Genomic DNA, 22,445 nt, shown 5'->3' with positions numbered 1-22,445 from the left:
AAACCCCATCTCTGCAAAAAAACAAAAATTAGCCAGGTGTGGTGGCATGCCCCTGTAATCCCAGCTACTCAGGAGGCTGAGGCAGGAGAAATGGTTGAACCCAGGAGGCAGAGATTGCAAGGGGCTGAGACTGTGCCACTGCACTTCAGCCTGAGTGACAGAGTAAGACTCTGTCTCAAAAAAAAAAAAAAATTAGGAAATTATCCTTTAAGGCTTACCTTCTTTATATTCTCCATCATCACCAGCATCATCACTCTCACCAATATCACCATCACCATCAGCATCTATGGGTGCCTGTCATGGAGGCTGGATTTATCTAATCCCACGATATTTGTACTATTGCATCATGTTAGATGAGGCAATGGAGGCTCAGTGAGGTTAAGAAATTTCCCAGGGGTCACATAAGCAGTCAGTGGCAAGGGTAACATTCTTGCCTGCCTGGTTCCAAAGATTGTAAGCAATTCACTAATCCATGGAGCAGTCATAAAATCCCATATTTCATGGCTCATGGCAAGGAGCAAATAATTCAAAAACATATTTGGGGCTGGACCTCGGCTTGTGAGATTTTCAAGGGCAGGAGCACTGTCTCATTCCTCTTTCTATCCCACAGTGGAAGTACATGGTGGGCACCTGATAAATCTTTCTTGAATGAGTGAATGAATGGATTATTTGAGAAATTATAGATTATCAGATTCCTGGGGGCCTCTGTTGCATAAGAGTGTAAAATGCTCTCAAACAAATTTTGAAGCAAGTTTAACTCTAGAAACAGAACAGCAATTTGTAAACTTACAGTCTCGGAATGATGCTTTTGACAATACCCAGTGTGGCAAGGGTTTCAGCTATTAAGAAATAGAATTCAAACACTTTTTAATACATGCCTTTGGCAGGTAACTGGAATGTGATGGGGCTATCAATAATAATAATGAATAGGTGAATACATTAGATGCCAGAATCTTTGATAAACACTCTACCTAAATGACTGTTTAATCCTCATAACAACTTATGAAGTAGAAATTTCAATACCTTCTTTCATAGATGAGGAAACCAAAGCTCAGTAATGTTCCAGTAACTTGTCCAAAGATAGAAGATATTATGGACAAGTGTATGCCAATAAATTTCATGCCTTGGATGAAATCCACAAGCTCTTAAAAACTGACACAAAAAGAAAAAGAAAATTAGGATAGTCCTATTCATAGTTAAACTGAATTTATAATTAAAATCCTTCCCGTAAAGAACACTCCAGGCCTTGATAGCCTCATTGATCTACCAAACACTGAAGGAAAAAATAATCATGATCTTACACAAATTCTTTCAGGACTAACTAAGAAGGAGCACTTCCCAATTCATTTTATTAGCCAGAATATCCCTGGTACCAAACCTGGAGAAGGACAAAACAAAAAACAAAGGCTGAAGACCAAGGCCCTGCAGCTAGTAAATATCTGAACCAGGATTTGAGCCCATATCTGGTGCCAAAGCCCATGTGTCTAACCATCACACCACACTGCCACTTCCTGTGCCACTTGCTTCTGTATAGCTGGTGCATGGTTTAGGGATCAGAGCCCTCATTTTGGGGATGTGTAATGACTACTGGCGTCATAGAAATAAAATGTTAAAAACCGAGGCCTGACCTACTTTACTCTGACATCCAAGATGATTAAGTAAGGGAGTATTTTCCCAACAGTTCCACTCTGACTCTCCCTTCTTTCTTTGTCATTTCCTTCTCCCTCTCCCAGACTGAAATGCTCTTTTCTCTCTTCTTCCTATTGCTCCCTGTCCCATCCACCCCTCCCCTGTTCATGTCCAGGCTGAGGTTAGCTCTCCAAGCCCCAATGTTCACCTCTTTCAGGGAACCTAGCACATCACTTATGTGTCTATCCCTGGGCAGTGATTCTAGACTGTAGTATCCATCAGAGTTGCCTAAGGACTTGCTAAACACTGACTGCTGGTCCCACCCTGGAGCCTGAGAGTATGCACTTCCCACAAATCCCTGGGTGGTGCCACTGCTGCTCCTGCTGCTGCTGGTTTGACCAGAACCAGACTTTGAGAACCACTATCATATTCAGCCCCTCACATCAGCTCAGCACATGGAGTCTCTGGGTAAAACTCTGTTAGAAAGAATTGGATTGTCAGGCTAGGCACAGTGGCTCATGCCTGTAATCCCAGTACTTTGGGAGGCCGAAATGGGCAGATCACCTGAGGCCAGGAGTTCGAGCCCAGCCTGGCCAACGTGGTGAAACCCCGCCTCTACTAAAAATAAAAAATTAGCCAGGCATGGTGGTGGGCATCTGTAATCCCAGCTACTCAGGAGACTGAGGCAAGAAAATCACTTGAACACAGGAGGTGGAGGTTGCAGTGAGCTAAGATTGCGCCATTGCACTCCAGCCTGGGTGACCCAGCAAGGCTCCATCTCAAAAAAAAAAAAGAATTAGATTGTCTTTGACTATAGGTTTCTTACACATCAATTTTTAAACAACTGGCATCTCAAAAGTTCAACTAACCTGCATCACCTGGATACTGCCCTCACTTATTGCCATAGTCCACACTGAAATCGCATGACTGGGGTAATGCATCCTCCCCATTTCTCAGATGAAGACGGCAAGGCCCAGAGAGGCTGGTGATGGGGAGGCTGCCATCAGAGACAAGGTCTTCTCCAAGTCCAGGGAGTACTGGACCCTGAGCTGCTGGCCCAGGCAGCTTAGCCCCAAGGGACTGAATACATTTAAGTGGCAAGTGAGCTCCAGGAGCCTGCGAGTTGGCATCCGTTTGGTTCAGCGTTTGCCCAATGCCCAGGCAGTGCATGCATATACTGGGTTTCAATAAATACTCACTGAGTGGAGGGGGAGCAGAGCAGCCTCCCTGCCTCCACCCAACAACACCCTGCCCCCATCAGAGTCCTGGGAGTCGGTCCTGAGGATGCAGCGGGCTCCTGTGAGTGCTCAGCTCAGTGCCCGGCACCCGCCATGGGCTGCTTTCCCCTTCCACCTATCCTCTTGACGTCAGCTAGACCCTTCCCCAGGCCACTCTGCCACAATAGCAATAAGGCACCTCTCTTCATAACTCTCAGCCCTGTGGTTCACAAGAGCTTTCATACCTAGTTTCTCATTTAGAATCAGAGAATTCTAGAAGTGGAAGAAACCCTAAATCCTCAAACTCCTGGGCTCAAGTGATCCTTCCACCTCAGCCTCCCAAGTAGATGGGACAGGTGCATGCCACTGCACCCAGCTAATTTTTGTATTATTTTTGTAGAGACAGAGTCGCATGGTATTGCCCAGAATGGTCTCAAACTCCTGGCCTCAAGCAATCCTCCCGTCTCAGCCTCCCAAAGTGCTGGAATTACAGGTGTGAATCACTGCACCTGACCCTGAAAAAAATTTTTTTGAAGTGAATCCTTTAATCAAATGAAATCTTCTACAGAAAAAGAGCTGAGTGGCCCTACATAAGGTGGGAAAGAATGCAGTGCCCAGCCCTCTAGGTTTCTGGGACCCTCCCCACAGCCCCTTGGAGGATATAGGTTCTCCAGGACAGTCGGAGCTCCCCTCATCCGCTCCAGGTCTCTTCACCTTTCAGAAAGAACCGAGATGGCAGCAGGGAGAGTGCCATGCTCAAGCCCATGGTGTGGGTTGGTCAAAGAACTAAGGCATGAGGGCCAGGTACAGCTGCACAGTGGGAGTCCTATAAATTAACAGTGAGTATCTAATAACATAGAACAGACGCGAGGAGGCAGGGCTGGACAGAGCAAAGCCAGCTTTTTTTTTAACACAAAAACCAGTTTTTTAACACAAAACCCTGTTAAATTCTTTACACATCTTTAACCACTTGGCCCATGATCCAAGGTCAGAGGCTCAGTGACTTGCCCAAGGTCATAGGCTGGGTACCCAGGATCATAAAGGTGAGTGCCAAGGGTCACAGGCTGAGTGCCCAAGGTCACAAGGCTGAGTGCCCAAGGTTATAAGGCTGGGTACTCAAGGTCACAAGGGTGAGTGTCCGAGGTCATAAACCTGGGAACCTAAGGAAAGGCTAGGTATCTAGGGTGACAGGCAGGGTGCCCAGGGTCACAAGGATGGGTATCCAAGGTCACAAGACAGAATGACTTATCAATTTCCTCCTTCCTTTTATGCTGCTTGTCCCTGGTTAGGCCCCAGAAGCCTGCTTAAACCCCCAATATCTCAACCCTACAATTTGTGCTAACCAGGCCCATGTAAGCAGGAATCAGGACTGCTCATTGCCTTGAGCACTCCCTCTCCCAATCCTGCCCCCTTAAAAGCCTGGCTCCTGGATCAACAGGAGAAGGGCCGGCTGCTCTCTGCTCACCGTGAGCTTCGAAGGCCCAGCAGCCATCTTCCCTCAGGTCCTGTTCATCACAAGGCAACTCTGCTATTTCTGCCTCCTTCTGTAGCCTTGACCTCCTGGGCTCAAGCAATCCTCCAGCCTCAGCCTCCCAAGTAGCTGGGACCACAGGCATGCACCTTTAAGCCCTGCTAATCTTTGTATTTTTTTGTAGAGACAGGGTTTTGACATGCAGTCCAGGCTGGTCTCAAACCCCTGGTCTCAAGCAGTCCTCCCCACTCAGCCTCCCAAGGTGCTGGGATTACAGGTGTGAGCCACCATCCCCGGCCTCCTCCACTTATCTTTAAAGGATTTCATCTGCCTTAGGAAGAAGACAAATGTCCACCACTGCTTTGCATCATTCTAGGACTTAGTGCCACACTTACCAACTGCACTTAACTAAGGGGCATTTGAAAACTATAAATAGAACCCCTATGTTAATTTTAATCCAGGGTAACACAGCATGTGTGTAGAACACCAGGGGTAGCATATGTATGTGGAGGGGATGGGTGGGGGACCTGAGCCTGGTGGTAACAGTCCCACCTCTCTTGAGAAGGGCTCCTCTTGGCCTCTGTGAGGTTCTGTTTCTCAACACAATGATGGTGGGTCTCACACCAACGTCTTTCAGGGTATCTGAGCTTAGCACTGTCCTACTGTCCCTCAAAAAGCAAAAGAGGTGCCATGGAAGGAAGAAAGAAAACCTGGGGTTTATCAAACCCCAGGCCCTGAGCCAAGCACTCTTCATACTTCACCTCATTCAATCCCTGTGATAACTGCAGCAAGCCTTATCAGCTCTGCTTTTTCAACTTAGGGGATTGTGCAAAGTTGCCAAGGCCACACAGGTAGTAAAGGATGACGCCACAATTCAAGGTCTCATCTGTCTGGTTCCAGAGCCCCTGCTCCTCCCTTGCCCCAGTGTAGATAGCATACAGCATGGGTAGTTTACTTCTCACAGCACCCCACAGGCTGGTATTGTTAGCCCATTTTACAGACGAGCAATATGAAGTCCAGAGAAGTCCAGTAGCTTGCCAAGGCCACAGAGCAAATTAGAGCCGATATCTGTCTCTCTAAAGCTGAGCCTGTTTCACATCTGTCCAAAGGATGATGGAAGGAAGGTCGCATGAACTGTCCTGCACACTACCTCGTGCCAAGCACCCCCACAGCACTCTTGAGGGAGTGGTCTGGCCACTCCTCATACAAGCAGGAAAGCCGAGGCTCCCATGGGCTAAACCCACTGACTCCAGCTGACCCAGCAACTAGGGAGAGGCTGGATTTGCAGGGGCCTCTGTGTGTATCCGAAACTGCTGCTTCTGCCATGGTGTGAATGTTTGTGTGCCCTCAGAATTCATGTTGAAATCCCAACCCCAAAGGTGATGGTGTTGGGAGGCAGGGCATTTGGGAGGTGATAGGTCATGGGGGCAAAGGTCTCATGAATGGGGCTAGAGCCCTTATAAATGAGGCTGCAGAGCTCTCCAGCCCTCTTCCTGCCATGTGAGGATACAGTGAGAAAGCATCATCTATGAACTAGGAAGTGGTTCTCTCACCAGACATGGAATCTGTCAGTACCTTGACCTTGGAATTCCCAGTCTCCAGAACTGTGAGGAATAGACCCCTGCTGTTTATCAGCCACCCAGTCTACAGTGTCTGTTACAGCAGCCTGGACATACTGAGGCACTCTCAGCAGATCTGAAGGCAATAGCTGGGCTCCAGCCTGGGCTGGTTTCCTCCCAGGTGGAATGAGATGTTTCAGGAAGCCCCTTGTAAACTGTGAGATTCTGTGCTTGTAAATGTTATTATTTTTGAGGGGCCCAAGAATGCTGTGGACTACTGCTTAGAGGCCAGGGTCTCCCAAAGGGGTCAAGTGCTAGGTCCCTTGAAGTCTAGATCCAAACAACTTGGGCTTGGATCTAGGCTCTGTCGTGTAGAAGCCACTTTGGGCAGGCAGCTTAACCTGTCTGTGCCTCAGCTTCCTCATCAGTAAGAGGGGAGCAGCAATCTTGCCTCCTGGTGGTGCTGTAAGGACAAGTCAGATAAGGTGTGAACACATTGACACAGTGTTGAACACATGCTGGTTGCTCAATACATGTGTCTTCTTAGGACAAGCCCTGAGGGTCACCATAAGACAGGAGAGAACTAGGCAGGTGGAGTGGACGCAGGTTGTGCCGGGCTGGCTCTGGACCAGGACACTGTGACGAGGGCTTGTTAAAGGAGCGCACCTGCTCTCATCTTGCTGCATTAAGTGGCACCCACAACATGTAGACTTAAGGGAGGGACCCTGAGACCTGCACGAGGACTTGAGTGTGATGCGGACTAGAGCTCAGCCTTCAGTTTCTGGAGGCAGATGTCATTACAAGGAGACTCAGGCTCACCACGGTTGGGCCTTCCCTGTCTCTCACCTCTCTGCCAAATCTTGTTGCTTTCACCTCTGTGTCTCTCTGCTTTGCTCAGGCCTCTTTATTCCTGTGGTCACCACCCAAGTTCATGGCTCAGACAGGTCTGGTTGACACTGCCACACAGCTCACAGCAAGTCCCTCCCAGCCTGGTGGCCCAACGTCCTCCCCACACTCCCTGACTTCGCCCTGCAATCTGTCTTCTCACAGCAGCCTCTGGCCACTCAGAAACCACACACATCACAGCATATGGTTCCCCTGCTCACAGCCCTCCCTCTGGTGGCTTCCAACATCCCACAGCAGCCTTGGCTCCTTCTCAGGCCCACAAGACCCCTGCCCATCACCACTCACCTGCTGCTCTGTCTAAGCTCTGGCCATCCTGGCCTGCTGGCCACCTGGGAGCACCCAGCTAGTTCCTGCCCCCGAGCCTTTGCACTGACTGTTCCCAGCCCTAGACCCCTGCTGCCACCCAGACCTTCGCAAGAACGGGTCCAACTGACTGCCACTGCCTCCTGAACGGCTTTCAGAACTGCTGGGCAGAGGGAGCCCCTCTCCCTGGCAGCCTCCTGCTGCTTGCCTCCCATGCTCCTGGCAGAACGTAGCATCTCTCCTTATTCACTCGTGTCTGCCTGGCTCACTGCTGGACCTCTGTGCCTAGAATAGTTAGGAGTGTAGTTGGGCAGTCAGTGAATATCAAAGAATGAAGGAAGAAGCGTTCCTTCACCAGAATGCTCCTTCTTCCTATTTCCCTGTTCAATTCCGCCTCCTTGAGGAAGCATCCTTTGAAGTCTGGGACAGAACATTCAATAGCTGCAGTGTCTCCCAGCACCTTGCTTTGCAAGTGAGCTGGCAGGTTCTGTGTGTCTAATAGATGCCTGGCGTTGTGTATGGTTTGTTAAACACACTCTCTCAGTGGTCCTTAGCAGCAGCATCACCCCTGGGGCCTATTAGAAATACACATTCTTGGGCCCCACTGCAGACCAACTGAATCTGTATCTGGGGTTGGCCCAGCCATCTGGCTTTCACAGGCCTTCCCAGGGACACTGCTGCCACTGGAGTTTCAGACCCTGTGCCACCTCATATTGTCCCCACGGCCACAGAGCAACCCTGTTATTATCATAGTCCTCATTACAAAAGAGCAACTCAGCTGCATGGAGGTTTCTGTTTTGTTCAACAAAGAGGCAAATGACCTCATATCAGAGAGGGCATTTAAACTCATATCTGAGATTTACACCAAATAAACTCAATGGATTTTCAGCAAAAGTGGAGGTCTGGGTATGCTTAATAGCGAATGAGGAGCGAAGAGGAGGAGGCAGGGGGTGGAAGGGAAGGAGCTAGGGAACAGCAGGGACCCTGGGGGTCTCCAGGTGGCACGGTCCACACTCTATAAGTCACAGCAAGTGCACTGTCACCCACCCTCAGAGTTGGGCTCCCATGAACTCTTGAAGCCTTAGAGGGTAACTCACTCTATTATTTTAATTCTCATATTTACTAAGGCAAGAAAAACTGTTAACACATTTTTCAAACATTTCAAACAAAAATATATTACTATGACTGATGGCAGTTTATTTTAGAACATTGCCAGCAAGCGACCTTGACTCAGATCTGTCTCCTGGATGAAAAACACACGAATACAATTATTGCCCGAGAATTTCCCAAATACTCTTCTGACTGGGCAGGACCCACCCACCAAGAAGAACCACGCGTAACTGCCACCCACAGAAGTTCCCTCAAAACTTCCTCTTCTCACTTGCCCCAGCTGAGTTAAAAAAATACACAAAAAACACAAAGCCCTCTTCAACACTTTCCCTCAGATATTTGCAGATAATTAATTCACTGTTAATCAGTTGAGGATGGTTCCTTTATACTTTGTAAACATAGAGGAGGCTTCTCTGGCCCCAGCAAGTGCACTTGGAGCCGTGCGTGTATGTTAGGAAGTCAGGAGGCTACTCCCTGGGGAAGGGCCCTTTCCATTTCCAGCAGGACTGCAGGGTGCGGGCCTGCTGGCACCCTCAGCAGTGAAATGGGCCTCAGAGTTCCACTGTCTCTGCAGCAGCACCACCCGGGGCGGGGCCATGTGTGCCCTCCTCCTGGGAGTCCTCCTCGCCCCCTCTGGGTGAGACCAGCCCTTCTGCCTGCGTGAAAGGCCAAGGGGTTTCCAGTGAGTCACTGCAGCAGCTGGCAGACCCAGGGACCAAGAGAATGCCAGCCCCGGTTTTCTCACTGCTATATTTAGAGTCACAGAAAATCCCATCTTCTGGTGTCCTCACCTGTTCACACATGGTGGCAGCCCCTCCACTTCTGGCTGCCCGTGCACCTCTCCCTCATGGGCCCTGCCCTGGGGCCGCCTTCCTGAGGATCCTCCAAGTCTCCTGGCGGCCCTTCCTCCTTCCAGGCCCCAGAGCCCTTCCCAACAGCAATCCTATCTTCACTGGCTCCAAACTTTGTGCCTGTGCGGCCTCCTCTGCTCGGTGGTGGTTCTCAACCTGGGCTGCACTTGAGAATCACCTTATTTTTAAAATCCTGATGCCCAGGTCATACCAAAGACCAAAGAAATCAAAATCTCTGAGGAGTGGGAGAGGGGGAGCGCAGGCTTCAGGATTTTTTGACTCCCCAGTGATCCTAACAATAGTCAAGGTGAGAGCCATGGCTCTCAGCAATTGAGGTCCTTCCTCCTGCTGACCCAAGCTCCCACTCTCCCGACAAGACCTGGCCACCCTGCTGGCCCTCCAGGCACTGAAGATGCCCTGGGCCCTGGAGGTGCCACACCCCTGCCCAAGATGCAGGCCTTGTGGCACCTCTGTCCCAGCAGCACATCCACAGCACTTTCAAACTCCCCTGGCAGCTCTCCACCCACTTAGTCACCAGACTCAGAGGTCCAGTGGCTACACTGCTGGACCCTCTGCTCATTGAGGTGACCTGGCAGTGCCCTGCTTACATGGATACCTTAATGTGGATGTTTTACCCTTAATATTTAAAGCATTTCTGGTCTGATCTATTTTGGCTTATAAACTCTTCCAGTCATTCAACAAACACTGGTGATGCCTCCACTTCCTGCTCAGTCCAGGAATGGACTGAGCTACACAAAGATGATGAGAAGTTTCTTGAGGGAGGGAGAGGAACAAATGGACAACACAATGTAAGACACCAGCTTTGCCTGCCTGCAGCTGGCTGCCTTGACCTAAAATAATAGTTCCTGCACAGGATAATACATGCTATAAAACACTATGCCCTTAGAGAGGGGCTGCTTGCTTTCTCTGGGGAAGACGGATCATGTCCTCATTAGGACAACAGTTACTGTGTCCATGCATTTCTTCTTGCTTCATACCTCATCTCACACTTCACAAACACCCAATTAGGGACTTCAACCAATACTTATGGTGCCAATACTAATAACTTTCACATCAAAACCTCAAGAAATAACATAATGATGGGTGAGAGGAAAGGAAATCCTGTGAGTGAACTGAAATGTCCAGAAAAGACATAAAGTAGAAACAATCGGGGAAATGCTCATTTAGAAATAAACCTGGGAGTGTGGTGTGGCAGAGATAGATAGCCACCAGCAATGTCTGCTCGCTGTGTCTACCTTACCAACAGAAGTTTCTGTTGTTTGGTTCAGTAGTTAACAAATTACAGTTCCTGCCTCCCTTGCAGCTAGGCAGAGCCCTGTGAACAGCACTGGTCAATGTGGTGTGGATAGAACCTGCCCAGGATTTCCAAGGAAGGCTTGCCTTCCCAATAGAAGCCCAGCCCTTTTTCTCTGTCACTTCCTGCTTCATCTACCTGTTAGAACATGAGGCCGGAGCTAGTACCCACACAGATAAAAGCTACGTGCTAAGTAGTGCCAGCTGAGAAAACTACAGATGGAGCCCTGGGCATTGATGGTGCCATGGAGTTCTTGCGCCTGCCTCAGATGTCACGTACCCTGGAAGAACATGAAACTTCCCTTTGCTAACACATGTGCAATGAGAATGGGTCTGCTTGACGACACAGCCACAGGTTCCTCACCTATAAAATAGGTGGGGGGATAATAAGATTAATTGTTATGAGAAATTAGAGATCATATAAGAAAAGTGCCCAGCACAGAACCTGGCATGCAGTTAACACTGAATAAAAGGGAAGAATCATAATTTTCACTTTGGGCAAGCTGTTCAAACCCATGAGGTCATTCTGTACAAATTCTGAGGTTAAAATAGAAAACAAAGTTAAATTAGATGCTTACTGAACACGACTCTGAGCCCACCAATGTCCCAAGCGTGCTAGAGACACAGTCAGACTGCCACAACGGCAGCGCCTGGAGGTTTCTGTCTGAGCAATGAAATACTGTAATGCATTGAGCAATGAGATCCATGGTAGTAAAATCAGTTAGCGTCGGATTTACAGAAGCCAGTGTTTCCGTAAATTGTGTCATAGAAACCAGCAGTGAAACTGCCATAGGTAGCTCTGTCTACTTTGTAAAGCATTTTCCTATCTGTTGCTTCACTGTATCTTCAGAACAGCCTGTGTAGGCCTGAAAGGTGACCCAGCCTGCTCAGGGCAGCCATGCCAGGACAAGGACCCCGTGCCCCTAGCTCCCAGCCTCAGTCCTGTTGTTCCTGCTCAGAGCCCTGGGTCACATCCACCCGGATATACAGCTCAGCAGCGGGTCTACATTGTAGCTGGACGGGGCAGAGTGAAGGGGAAGAATGCAGCACACTGCTGGGCCTTGACGTGTTATCTCATAACAATCTGTCAAAAATGCCCTGACATTCTCCCAACATTTGCTTTATTTCATTTTTTTTTTTTTTTGAGACAGCATCTTGCTCTTGCTCTGTCCCTAGTCTTCTGCCATAGGACAGCATTATCTTATCCATTTGGTAGATGAGAAAGTTAAGAATGGGGATAAACGAGGTCCAGATCACACAGCTTGAACTCCCTGTTGAATCAGCCCTGGACTGCGTATATTTGTGTCTGAGCCCTTTTCTGGGATGAAGACTGCAGTCGCATGCTCCCAGCGACACCCTGGAGTGCAGATGACAACATGGCTAAAGACATGGGACGTTTGGGTGTTGGAGTCCTGGAGGTGCCGTGGGCCATGCAGCAGTGTTTTCAGGTCTATTTTTAGTCTTCAGTGTATTTCCAATGGGCACAGTAAAAGCCCTGACATTCTCCCAATATTTACTTTATTTTCCTTCTTTTTGAGACAGGATCTTGCTCTTTCCCCTAGGCTGGATACAGTGGTGTGATCATGACTCGCTGCAGCCTTGAACTCCCAGGCTCAAGTGATCATCCCATCTCAGCCTCCTAACTAGCTGGCACTACAGGTACATACCATGGTGCCCAGCTAATTAAAAAATTTTGTTTTGTAGAGACGAGATCTCACTATGTTGCCCAGGCTGGTCTCAAACTCCTGGCCTCAAGCAATCCTCCCACCTCAGCCTCCCAAAGTTATGGGGCTACAGATATGAGCCATTGCACCTGGCCTGTTTTATTTAAATTTAAAAGCTATGTTGGGCCGGGCACTGTGGCTCACACCTATAATCCCAACACTTTGGGAAACGGAAGAGAGTGGGTCACCTGAAGTCAGGAGTTTGAAACCAGACTGACCACCACGGTGAAACCCCATTCCTACCAAAAATACAAAAATTAGGCAGGCATGGTGGCAGACACCTGTAGTCCCAGCTACTCTGGAGGCTGAGACAGGAGAATCGCTTGAACCTGGGAGACGGAGGTTGCAGTAAGTCAAGATCATGCCACTGCACTCCAGCCTGGGAGACAGAGCAAGGCTCTGTCTCAATAAATAAAAATAAATAAATAAATAAAAGTTATGTTGGAAAGAATGCAGTCTGCATATATCTCTGTAGGCATTTGTGCCTGGAAACATTGGTATAGAGTAATAAAAGAGACCAGGCTTTAGAACCAGCTTTTTTTTATAGAAAAGTCTAGACAGCTGTGGCTGTAGTGGAGCAGCATAGGACCTTACATAACCTCAGCAACGAATCAGGGGCCACACCATGGGCTCCAAGCCTTATTAAATCAGAGGGGTTTGCTGTTAAAATGCAGACCTGGGTTCAAATCCTTCCTTCTTCACTTACTAGCACATTTCTCAGCAAGAAGGAAATATAGCCAAGATCACCAGCCACCAGTATCCGCATTCCCAGGCTGCACAAGATCACTGAAATGGCAGCCCACTTACTTGGCTTCCTTCTACTAAGCAAGCCACAGTCATTTTCATCCACAGACAACGAAAGTCACACACGCACAGCCAACTGGGTTCATTTCTTGAATTAAACACTTCCCTTAGGCATTTGCCAGAGAGATTTCCATGAGTCATTCAAAAAGCTTGAAACAGGTGAACACAAACAACCATTTTTGCACTATACTTAGAATGTCACAGAGAGCTCTGTCTCAACTTAGATGTTATTATGGAAACATCAAAAGGTGGGCTATTTCTTTTCTCCCTTTATTCTAAAAAAGGAGGCTTTTAAAATTGTTTTTCAAAGTGCCACAGTCAGACAAAATAAACAAGGAACAACATTTACTTAATCCCACAGATTTGGCCATGTTTTATCCGATGAGAAGGTGGTTGGTGCTAAGATACAAAATAGATTCTTGGGATTCTAGCTGCATAGTACAAATATTCTTTTCCTTCGGGATGTCCCTAGAACATAATGATAATGAGTGTAACAAATTTTAAAGGAGACAAATGCAATAGGAAAAAAAAATTCCTGTCTGAGCCTTTTACGTGTGAGAAGTGCCAAAGTTAATAATGACATAGTCCCCATACTAAAAGCCTCAGAAATAATCCTTGAATATTATTTCTCAAACAGTCTCACAAATATTACCAGAATAGTCTGCAAAGCACTAAAGAACGTCACAACTATGATAAGAAAGAATTAGTCAGTACTGTCAGTTACAAGGACGCTTGTATATATCCAGCTGAATAAGAGTTCCTGGCAAATCACATTTGCAACTTTTTACCTACAGAATGTCCCTGAAAACTTTTCACCCCCTGTGCAGTTTCTCTGTACAGATAAGGCTTTCTTTCCCACATTTACAAGGACTCCCAGGCCCCTGTCACTGCTCCCCTGTCCCTCTTTTCAGAGATATCACTTAATTATCCATTTTCAAATCAGATAAAACAGAAACAACATTTCTGGATCTGGACCACAATGATAGAATTTTACATTGAAGCTGTGGGGAAATTACCATGTTCAGTCATGGGAAAGTCTTAATTTTAAAAAGTGTTAGGCAAAGAACTGAATTGGGAGACTTCCCAGCCATAGAGAATGTTGCAAACATGATTACAAAAGCACATACTGACTCAGGCAATGAACATTACATTTTGATGGTTGTGGATTTTGTTACAGGACAAAGAATCAAAGACTTGGCCTGGGGAAGTGTGTGTGTGTGTGTGTGTGTATGTGTGTGTGTGTGTGTCTGTGTACATTTATGTATGCTTGTATACGTCTGTATGTATGTGTGCATGTGTGTGTAAATGTATATGTGCACAGGTATATGTATGTGTTTACATATGTGTGTAAATGTGTACGTGCACATGTGTATGTACACATACATGTGTGTTTTATGTGTGTGTTCAGGTGTGTATGTGTGCATGTATGTGTGTATGTGTATGTATATGTGTGTGCACATGTGTGTATGACTATTTGCATGGGCGGGTATGTGTCCCTGTATATGTGTGTGTGTTGGGTTTTCTTGTGACCAATATGACCTGTTGACGCTTCTACTATTCTCCTAGTCTGAAATGCTTTATAAACCTTGTGTGCTTAAACCAGGGTTTACATCGTACTTGAACTGACTACACCATGTGCATTTGAGGGCACTTGGAGAAAATCAGGACTCATTTTGAGAGAAAGCACTTTATAAATGCAGGAAAGAATTCCTTGGATTGGGGCAATTTCTGAGATAAACATATCCAACTTTATTTTTTCAGTTGAAGTTTCTAATTAGCCTGCATTCAGTCTCAGACTCTACAGAATCTGCTGCTGAGACATTTTTTTTTGTTTGCATAACTACATTCTTTTACTTAGAAACATCCGTGGGGAATAGAAGAATTCAGAAGGAAGGATGCTGGCGGTGAGATGGACTAGAGAGGAAGATCTCCAAATTGTCAGGGCCCAGCCAGCTCCCATGGCACCCTGGGACACTCACCATGGTCGTGGGCAAACACCAGCAGGTCCAGCCCCTTCAGCATCTGAGCCAGCTCGTCATAGCGGCCACAGTGCTCCCCAGCTCCATGGGAAACAAAGATGAGGGCCCTGGAGGGACAAGAAGGGAGCCTCGTTAGAAAAGCCCAGGGCCAGTGCCGTGGTTCACGCCTATAATCCCAGCACTTTGGGAAGTCGAGGTGGGTGGATTGCCTGAGGTCAGGAGTTCAAGACCAGCCTGGGCAATATGGTAAAACCCTATCTCTACTAAAATACAAAAAAAGCCAGCTGTGGTGGCATGGACCTGTAATCCCAGCTACTCATGAGGCTGACGCAGGAGAATCACTTGAACCTGGGAAGCAGAGGTTGCAGTGAGCTGAGATGACACCACTATACTCCAGCCTGGGAGACAGAGCAAGGCTGTCTCCAAAGAAAAAAAAAAAGAAAAACCCAGACGGCTGCCGCTGTGCTGCAGCAGCTCCAGAGCTTATATAATCTTGGCAATGCCAGGAGCCATACCATGGGCTCCAGGTGTTGTCAAATAAGAGGATTTTGCTGTTAAAACGCTGGACTTCAGAGTCTCACAGAATAGAGCCCAAATCCCTGCTCTTCCTGTGAGCTCTTAGGCAGAGCTCTGGTTCCATGAAGGTTCATTTCTTCGCCTGTAACATGGTAAGAATAGCATCACCCTGTGGGTGCTTGTGAGGCTTATGGGAGCTAATCAATGCCATGGCCCAGGCAGAATGCTGGCACGGGGCAGGCAGGCCCTCCCCCAGTGCCTGCTTCCTCCCTCGGGGGCAAATGCGGTGGCATTTAGATTCCAAACTGTCCCATTTTCAAGGCCTATATTCTTAGCAGAAGACCCACAGAGAGCTAGGGTCTCCTTCAGGCACAGAGTAAATGCCATGAGTGATACCCACCAACTTCTGCAGCCGCTGATGGTGATGAGGGGAAAGAGGAGGAGAAGAACAAGCTGCTACCTTCCTGAGCATTTACTATGCACCAGTTCCTCTGTAACTTCACACGCAAGATTTCTAACCCTCCAGTCATCGGATGATTTATCTTCTTCACAGAAGAGGGTCAAATGCATAGAAGTTAAGTGAGTTGGGCCAGGCATGGTGGCTCATACCTAAGATCCCAGAACTTTGGGAGGCGGAGATGGGTAGATCACTTGAGGGCCAGAAGTTTGAGACCAGCCTGGCCAACATGGTAAAACCCAGTCGCTACAAAAAATACAAAAATTAGCCGCATGTGGTGGCATAGGCCTGTAATCTCAGCTACTTAGGAGGCTGAGGCATGAGAATCACTTGAACCTAGGAGGCAGGGATTGTGGTCGACCCAAGATCATGCCGCTGCACTCCAGCTTGGGCAACAGAGAGAGACTCTGTCTCAAAAAGAGAAGTTATGTGAGTTGTCCAAGTCACATGGCAAGTTGGCAAAACGCCATTCAGAGTATGTTACTGCTGGCTTTTGGGTCTCAAAGAAGCTGTTGTAGGGCTCAGAGCACAAGCCATGGAGTCAGGACAGGTGTTGGCTCAGCAAAGGCCCCCACCACCCGATCTGGGATAGCCCCTCCCGGGGCTTTCTGCTGGGCCCTGGCCCCTCCACACACACCTGCGGACCACCGCTCTGGTTCCCCAGTCGCTTGCCTGCTTCCTGACACCCCACCTTGACATCAGCTCGCAATCCTCTGAGGACAAGACCCCAAAGCTGCATCCCAGCTGAGCAATTTGAGCAGGGGCCCAGCTGAGGACATGGACACCTCATTCAACAGCTGTGTTCTTCCTATGACTCTTTTCAGACAGGATGTATAAGGGCAGAACAGCACCGGTTTATTTTATCCTCTTTCGTATTTTATTCTTTGAGTATCATTCAAAGCTCTGGCATTAGCCCCATTTTTCAAATCACCTTTGCCATCTGTCTTCCCTGCCCTTTTCCTAAAAACACCAGAAAAATGTTCATGCCCTCTTCACTGCTCCATAGAATGCCCAGCCACCTCCACTCTGCCAGCTGTGAACTTGTGTAAATGACAACTGCCCGCCTAACATTTCTGGGATTGGCTGACGGGATTTCTTTCCTGCATTTCCCTTGGCTACTGAGGAGCATGACTGGAACCTCTAACTAGTCAGCATCTTCCATCTTCTAAAGGGGCTGTGCTTCCAGAAGGGATAGCTTGAGTACTTTAACCCCCTTTGGGAGCGCGACCACTGCTGTCATAATTCAGCCTACTGTTAACGCAGATGGACAAGTCACTGAGCTGGATCATGCAACTCGCCCGCCTCTTACCGCAGCCAGGGGTCACCCAGCAGAAAAGGACTTCGGGGTTCCATTTAGCAACCAAAGAAATGGCACAAGGCATTGTCACCATGCCTGGAATTGCCTGTCATGAGAATCCAGCCCCAAGTCAATATGTGGAAAAATATGTAGTCTCTTACTCTACAGCAATTCCTTCTAATCCAGAGGTTCTCAACTTTGGCCACACATTGGAACCACCTGGGGAGCTTTCAAGAAGGCTAATGCCTGGGTCCCACCCCCAGGGGACTTCTGGGTTTGACTGCGCTGGGGTTGGAAAAGCTCCTCGGCAGCTCCAATGTGAAGCCAAGGAGGAGAAGCACCTGTTTTCATCAGTGTTGAGTTTGGGCCACAGCGCTGCTCAGAGGCTACATGGAACTTAAGTGTGGCGAGAATGCAACCATTGTGGAAACTTTGGGCCCCCTTAGAGCCACCGATCTCCCTAGGGGTTATACTGGGAAGACCACAGGTTCTAGTGATAGAAGCTGACGGATACCGCCATCCCACTGCAAGTGGTGGGGGCCACTGCCACCCTTCTCTCTGCACAGGAAGAACCCATTGGCAGCACCTGCAGGCTCAGGCTTCCCACAGCCCCACACTTCCACCTCCAGCCCTGGTCAGCACCCTGAGAGCCACCATCAGACACCTGGATTCATTCTGATCTTCAGCTTCTGTTGTGGATTTCTGTTGTGGTAAGTGGGTTTCTCCTTAGTGCTTGGATTTAGATCCTGCCTGGACCCTGATTCTGATAGCTCAATCTCCCCTTCCCCCTGGCTGCCACATTTATACATTCCAAGGACCTTCCTCTGTTTTGTAAAATCTGTCCAGTAAAGTGAAATCAAATTATGTTACTCTTCTGCTTTAAGCCCTCCAGAGACTTTCCACTGCAACAGAACAAAGCCTCTGAAACACCTCTTCTCCTCTCTCCTGCTCTCGAGCTCCTCCAAGGCCTCCTTTCTGGTGCCCAATGTGCTAGGCAATGGTGTGCTATTAAATGTTTAATAACTGGAGGTGGGGATGGTCCTAGAATTCCTCAACCCACTGTAGTGCCCAGGGCAGGAGCCTCCTGGAAGCCTGCCTATGCTGCGCTTGCTGGCACCTGGGTGCTTCACCCCACGCGCTGTGAGCACAGCCTCCTCCTGGGAGACCTTCCCCACTCCTTCCCCACACATCTGCTGCACCTGGAGCCACTGCTGCCACACACTCCTCTCTTCAGACCCCTTCCTGTCCCGTCCCAGCCTTTCCCAGCTTCTGGCCCTGTTGCCATGAACACAGATGGCCATATCCTGAGCTATGTGTGTCTGCATTTGTCTCTCTGGGTAAAGGGACAGCCCCCAGCTCCAGGCTTCCTGATGGAAGGTCACATTCACCCCTGGATGCTGGGCACTGCGTGGAAGCTTCCCCTTCAGGGTTTCACAAAGCATTGTGCTTCTATTTCTACTCTGAGAACATACATGACCGAGCACTGAGAAACCCAGACATGGAGGAAATGCACATCCCAGTTGCTGGGAGGCTGTGAACAGAGAACAAAGTTCAGCCAGAACAACCTGGTTGGATTCCCAGGTTTCCAGTGTGAACACGCAGAACCTTGGACAAGTCGCCTGATGGCCCTCAACCCGTCTCCTTGGCACTGAAATAGAAAGGGTGGGATGACAGCAACAGTGGGTCCTACTTTTCTTGAGCTGAGTCTGCAAATGTGAATGAGAGCTTGTTACATGCCAGGCCCCAGGACGCTGAGATGAACAAACAACGTTGTCCCTGCCCGCACACAGCTTGCAGCAGCACAGCAGAGAACATGTACTGTGGGGAGCACTTTGAGCACCACCAGTGGGTCAACAGATATGGGAGCCTGACCTAGAATCCAGAGAATAGCCGGGGAAAGCCCCTGAGTGTCTGAGCGGCTGCAAGCTGTCCAGGTGCAGGGGTCCTGCCGAGGACACACAGGTGTGCCTACTCCAGGAGCAGAAGAAAGGCCCCAAGTCCAGAGTGCCGTGTGGAGGAGGAAGGTGAGGGATGCACGGAAGGCTGGGACCACAGCCCCAGGGACAGCAGTGCGGCACTGGGGGTGCTCCTCTGTGCAGAGGATGGTACCCTGCAGGGCAGCGACCTGATCTGACTTCCGCTTTGTGAGGACTGCAGGGCTGCTGCGAATGGGGTGGGAGACAAGAGACGACGTTCATCAAGCAGTCGACAGGACCCTGAGCAGGTGCCAAGAAAGTGGTTGGTTCCCGCCCTTCCTCCTCTGCCGTTCTGCAACCGCAACAACACGCAGCAGCAGAAAATTAGCAGAGCCATTTATGCAGACAAGGCAATACCCACCGCAGCAGAAATTAGGTTGCAGAGGAGGCTAGCTAAGATCTTTTTCCTGGAACTTCTTTAACGGCTGCAGCCAGTTGGGAGCCAGTCGTTCAGGGAGAAGGCAATGACTGTGGGAGGGGCGCCCAGCCCCAGAAGCAGATGGCCCGCCTGGCATCCAGCCCCGGGAGGTGGGGCAGCTCCCAATAAAGCACACGCAGCCCTCGAGATGAACAAGCCACAGAGCCTCTCAGAATGTACAAACCAAGCTGCTTTATCCTCTCCATTGAAAAACGAATGCCCCCTTTATGCCTTTGTTTATTAATTAGGTGACCTAACCTCTCCGGGCTTCAGTTCACTCACCTGTGAAGCGGGGATAATCCTGACACCACCGGCCTGAGAAATGACACTGTGAGGTAAACGATGAAATGCGGATGGGGCAGGGGTCTTGCCTGGGCTAGTGAAAGCCCTCCATCACTGTCCGATAGGAAGCCCTTTGCTCTGATGGTGCAGGTGAGCCACTTGCCATGTGATGGTGTGGAATGAAGCTCTGGCCCTCCTGTGAACTGGCTCCTAGACTTCCGTGGGCCTCAGTTTCTCCACCTGAGACATGGGGACACTGGAGCCTCCTCCCAGGGGTTAGGAGGTGAAATGAGACAATATGTGAGCAAGTGCACCAAGGCCCTGCGCCTCGGGATTGAGGCTTCTGCCTTCATGACCATCCACTCTGCCTCGCCCACCTCCTACATGAGGAGGAGGATTTGGAGCCAGGGACAACTCACATTCTCATGGTCACTGCCAGCCCCCTGGGCGGGACGCCTGCAATACACCAGCAGCCACCGCTGCCTTGAAAGGCAGAAGCCAGAGCTGAAATAAAAGGAACTCACCTCCACCGAAGGGGCCAGCCTGTTCCAGCTGGACCCTGGGCTTGGCTGGACTTGCTGCCCCAATGTCTGCTCATCCGCAGATTGGGAATAACAGTGCCTCCCTAGGAGGCCGCAGGGAGAATGAAACGGACAGTCCCCTAGAGCATGCAGAACGGCCAGCACTAAGGGGAAAACGCTAGCCTCCTTCCTGCCTGCCCTTGTCCAAGCAATGCCAGGCTGTCTTAAAGGAAGAACTGAATGCCCAGCTGACAGAATGTTCTGTTCATTTTCTTAGAAAAAATCAGGAAAATGAATGTTTTGTTGGAGGAAATGTATGGTCAGAGGGATACAGCGTCCATTCCTACCACTAGGCAGGTGGGGACACCATCAGATCTGGGCGAGGGGAGTCTTGGGGACACTGGCCCCACGACCCTTGGAGTGCTCTCACTGGAGGGGCGGGAGTGTTGCCTGCCTCTCCAGGGCAGTCCCTGTTCTTGGTTCTTGCTTATTCCAGAGCAATCCACCCATTTGACTGGATCCCTCACTTCATCCCCCACTTCTACCAAACTCCTTCCTGCCAAATTTTATGACTTTAATAAATTCGCCCAGCACGTCTGCCATTGGGGCTGCATGTGGGCTTGTGAGAGTGAGTTGGATTCCTTTCCTGTAACTAAAGCGGGAGCATGACGGCTCTGTGGAAGCCCAGATCTAACTTGTCCTTCCTTTTGGAGTTCCAGGGGGCTTTGGTTCCTCTCTGCCTCTGGCAGGGCTCCCGCAGCGACAGTGCGCGGGGGACAGAAATAGAACAGAGCCAGTGAAGGAGCTAAAATCTCACAAAGGAAACTAGAAATAGACTTCTCCTTTGTATAATAAAACAGATCAATAACCCCTGCCTCCCAGGGAGGGCCTTTGAGAGGACCGATTGAGAGAATTTATGGAAAATCACCAGCATGCTGCCTGGTACAGAGTTAGGCATTAAATAACAGCCAGCACTGACAGCTGGCACCTCAGCCAGGTACAGGTCTAAGTGTGTTATTATGTATTAACTTATTTAACCTTCACACACCCCTGTGAGGTAGGTACTGGTATTCCCCCATTTTACTGATGAGAAAAGTGAGGAGGCTGGACAGCTTGCCTGAAGTCACACAGCTAGTAGGTTTTGAACTCAGCAGAATTTTAACTCAGCCAGGCTGTCTGGCAAGCCTGCCCTCTTGACCAATGTGTAATTAAATAATAAGATGGCACCATGTAATGGTCAGGTCATGCCCCAAAGGCCTCTCACCCTGACCGGCTTATCCTCTGGCTGCCTGCCCTGGCACCCCACCCCTACACTGTACTCCAACCACAGGGAGGGCCTCACCACAATTGGGCAGAGGCCTGCTCTTCCCCTCTGCGAGCTCTGCAGCCCTTCCATGCTTCCCCAACACTGAGTCAGGTGCACCCTCCTGGGGCCCTGTGTTACTCTGATCATGGCTCTTATCCAGCATTCATCAACGAGGGTATGTAGACCCTGTGTTCTTTGAGAAGAGACCATGTTTTATTCATTCATCCTGGTGGCCTGTCCCCGGCAGCTGGCACTGCCTCTGCTCCATAAACACAGAATGAATGAATGAATGAATGAATGAATGAATGAATGAAATGTATCAGAGATGGGAGAGAAAACTATGGGCTGGAACAGTCATGGAGAATTCCTGGAGGCCTACAGACCACTCCCATAGTGCCCTGCGATTTTGAAAGCACTCAATGCCCCAGGTTAAATCCCTTTTCACTTTGCCTGGCAAGAGAGGCTTCTGGTGCCTGCAACTGAAACTGGTTATACAAATGCTCCCGTGGAGAGATGGGAACTCTCTTGGGCTTAAGTGGGGTGGGGGAATGCACAAGGGGCATTAAAGGTAAGGCAGGAGGGAGTGGAATGCCAGGGACACAAGGCCCTCACACATGTGGTGGCCAGGAGGAGCTGGGCGTGAGTGTGAGCAAAGCCCAGCCATGATGGGAGGAGCCACTGCGGATCATCCCCTACAGGATCAGGAGGCCTGGGCTAGGCTGTGAAAAGGCCCATCTATGGCTGGAAGAAAAATTTGAGATTTGGGAACACAATGGGAATTAGACCCATCATCCCTGACACCCAA

At 49.2% G+C, this 22,445-nt stretch overlaps 1 protein-coding gene across 2 annotated transcripts in view; it reads right to left on the bottom strand.

The window, feature by feature from the left end:
* The window catches only part of MGLL (monoglyceride lipase), a 135,553-nt gene that overhangs the window by 76,732 nt on the left and 36,376 nt on the right, over window positions 1–22,445 (bottom strand). For both annotated transcript variants that reach the window (XM_032267970.1, XM_032267969.1), the window contains exon 3: window positions 14,868–14,974. In XM_032267970.1, the coding sequence (XP_032123861.1) occupies window positions 14,868–14,974 (107 nt within the window). The remainder of the gene's footprint in view (window positions 1–14,867; window positions 14,975–22,445) is intronic.

Source organism: Sapajus apella, unplaced genomic scaffold (genome assembly GCF_009761245.1).
Source record: "Sapajus apella isolate SASKATOON/1434 unplaced genomic scaffold, GSC_monkey_1.0 scaffold174, whole genome shotgun sequence".
Taxonomy (NCBI): domain Eukaryota; kingdom Metazoa; phylum Chordata; class Mammalia; order Primates; family Cebidae; genus Sapajus; species Sapajus apella.
The sequence above is the reverse complement of the archived record's forward strand: the minus strand, read 5'-3'. Positions and strand labels throughout refer to the sequence as shown.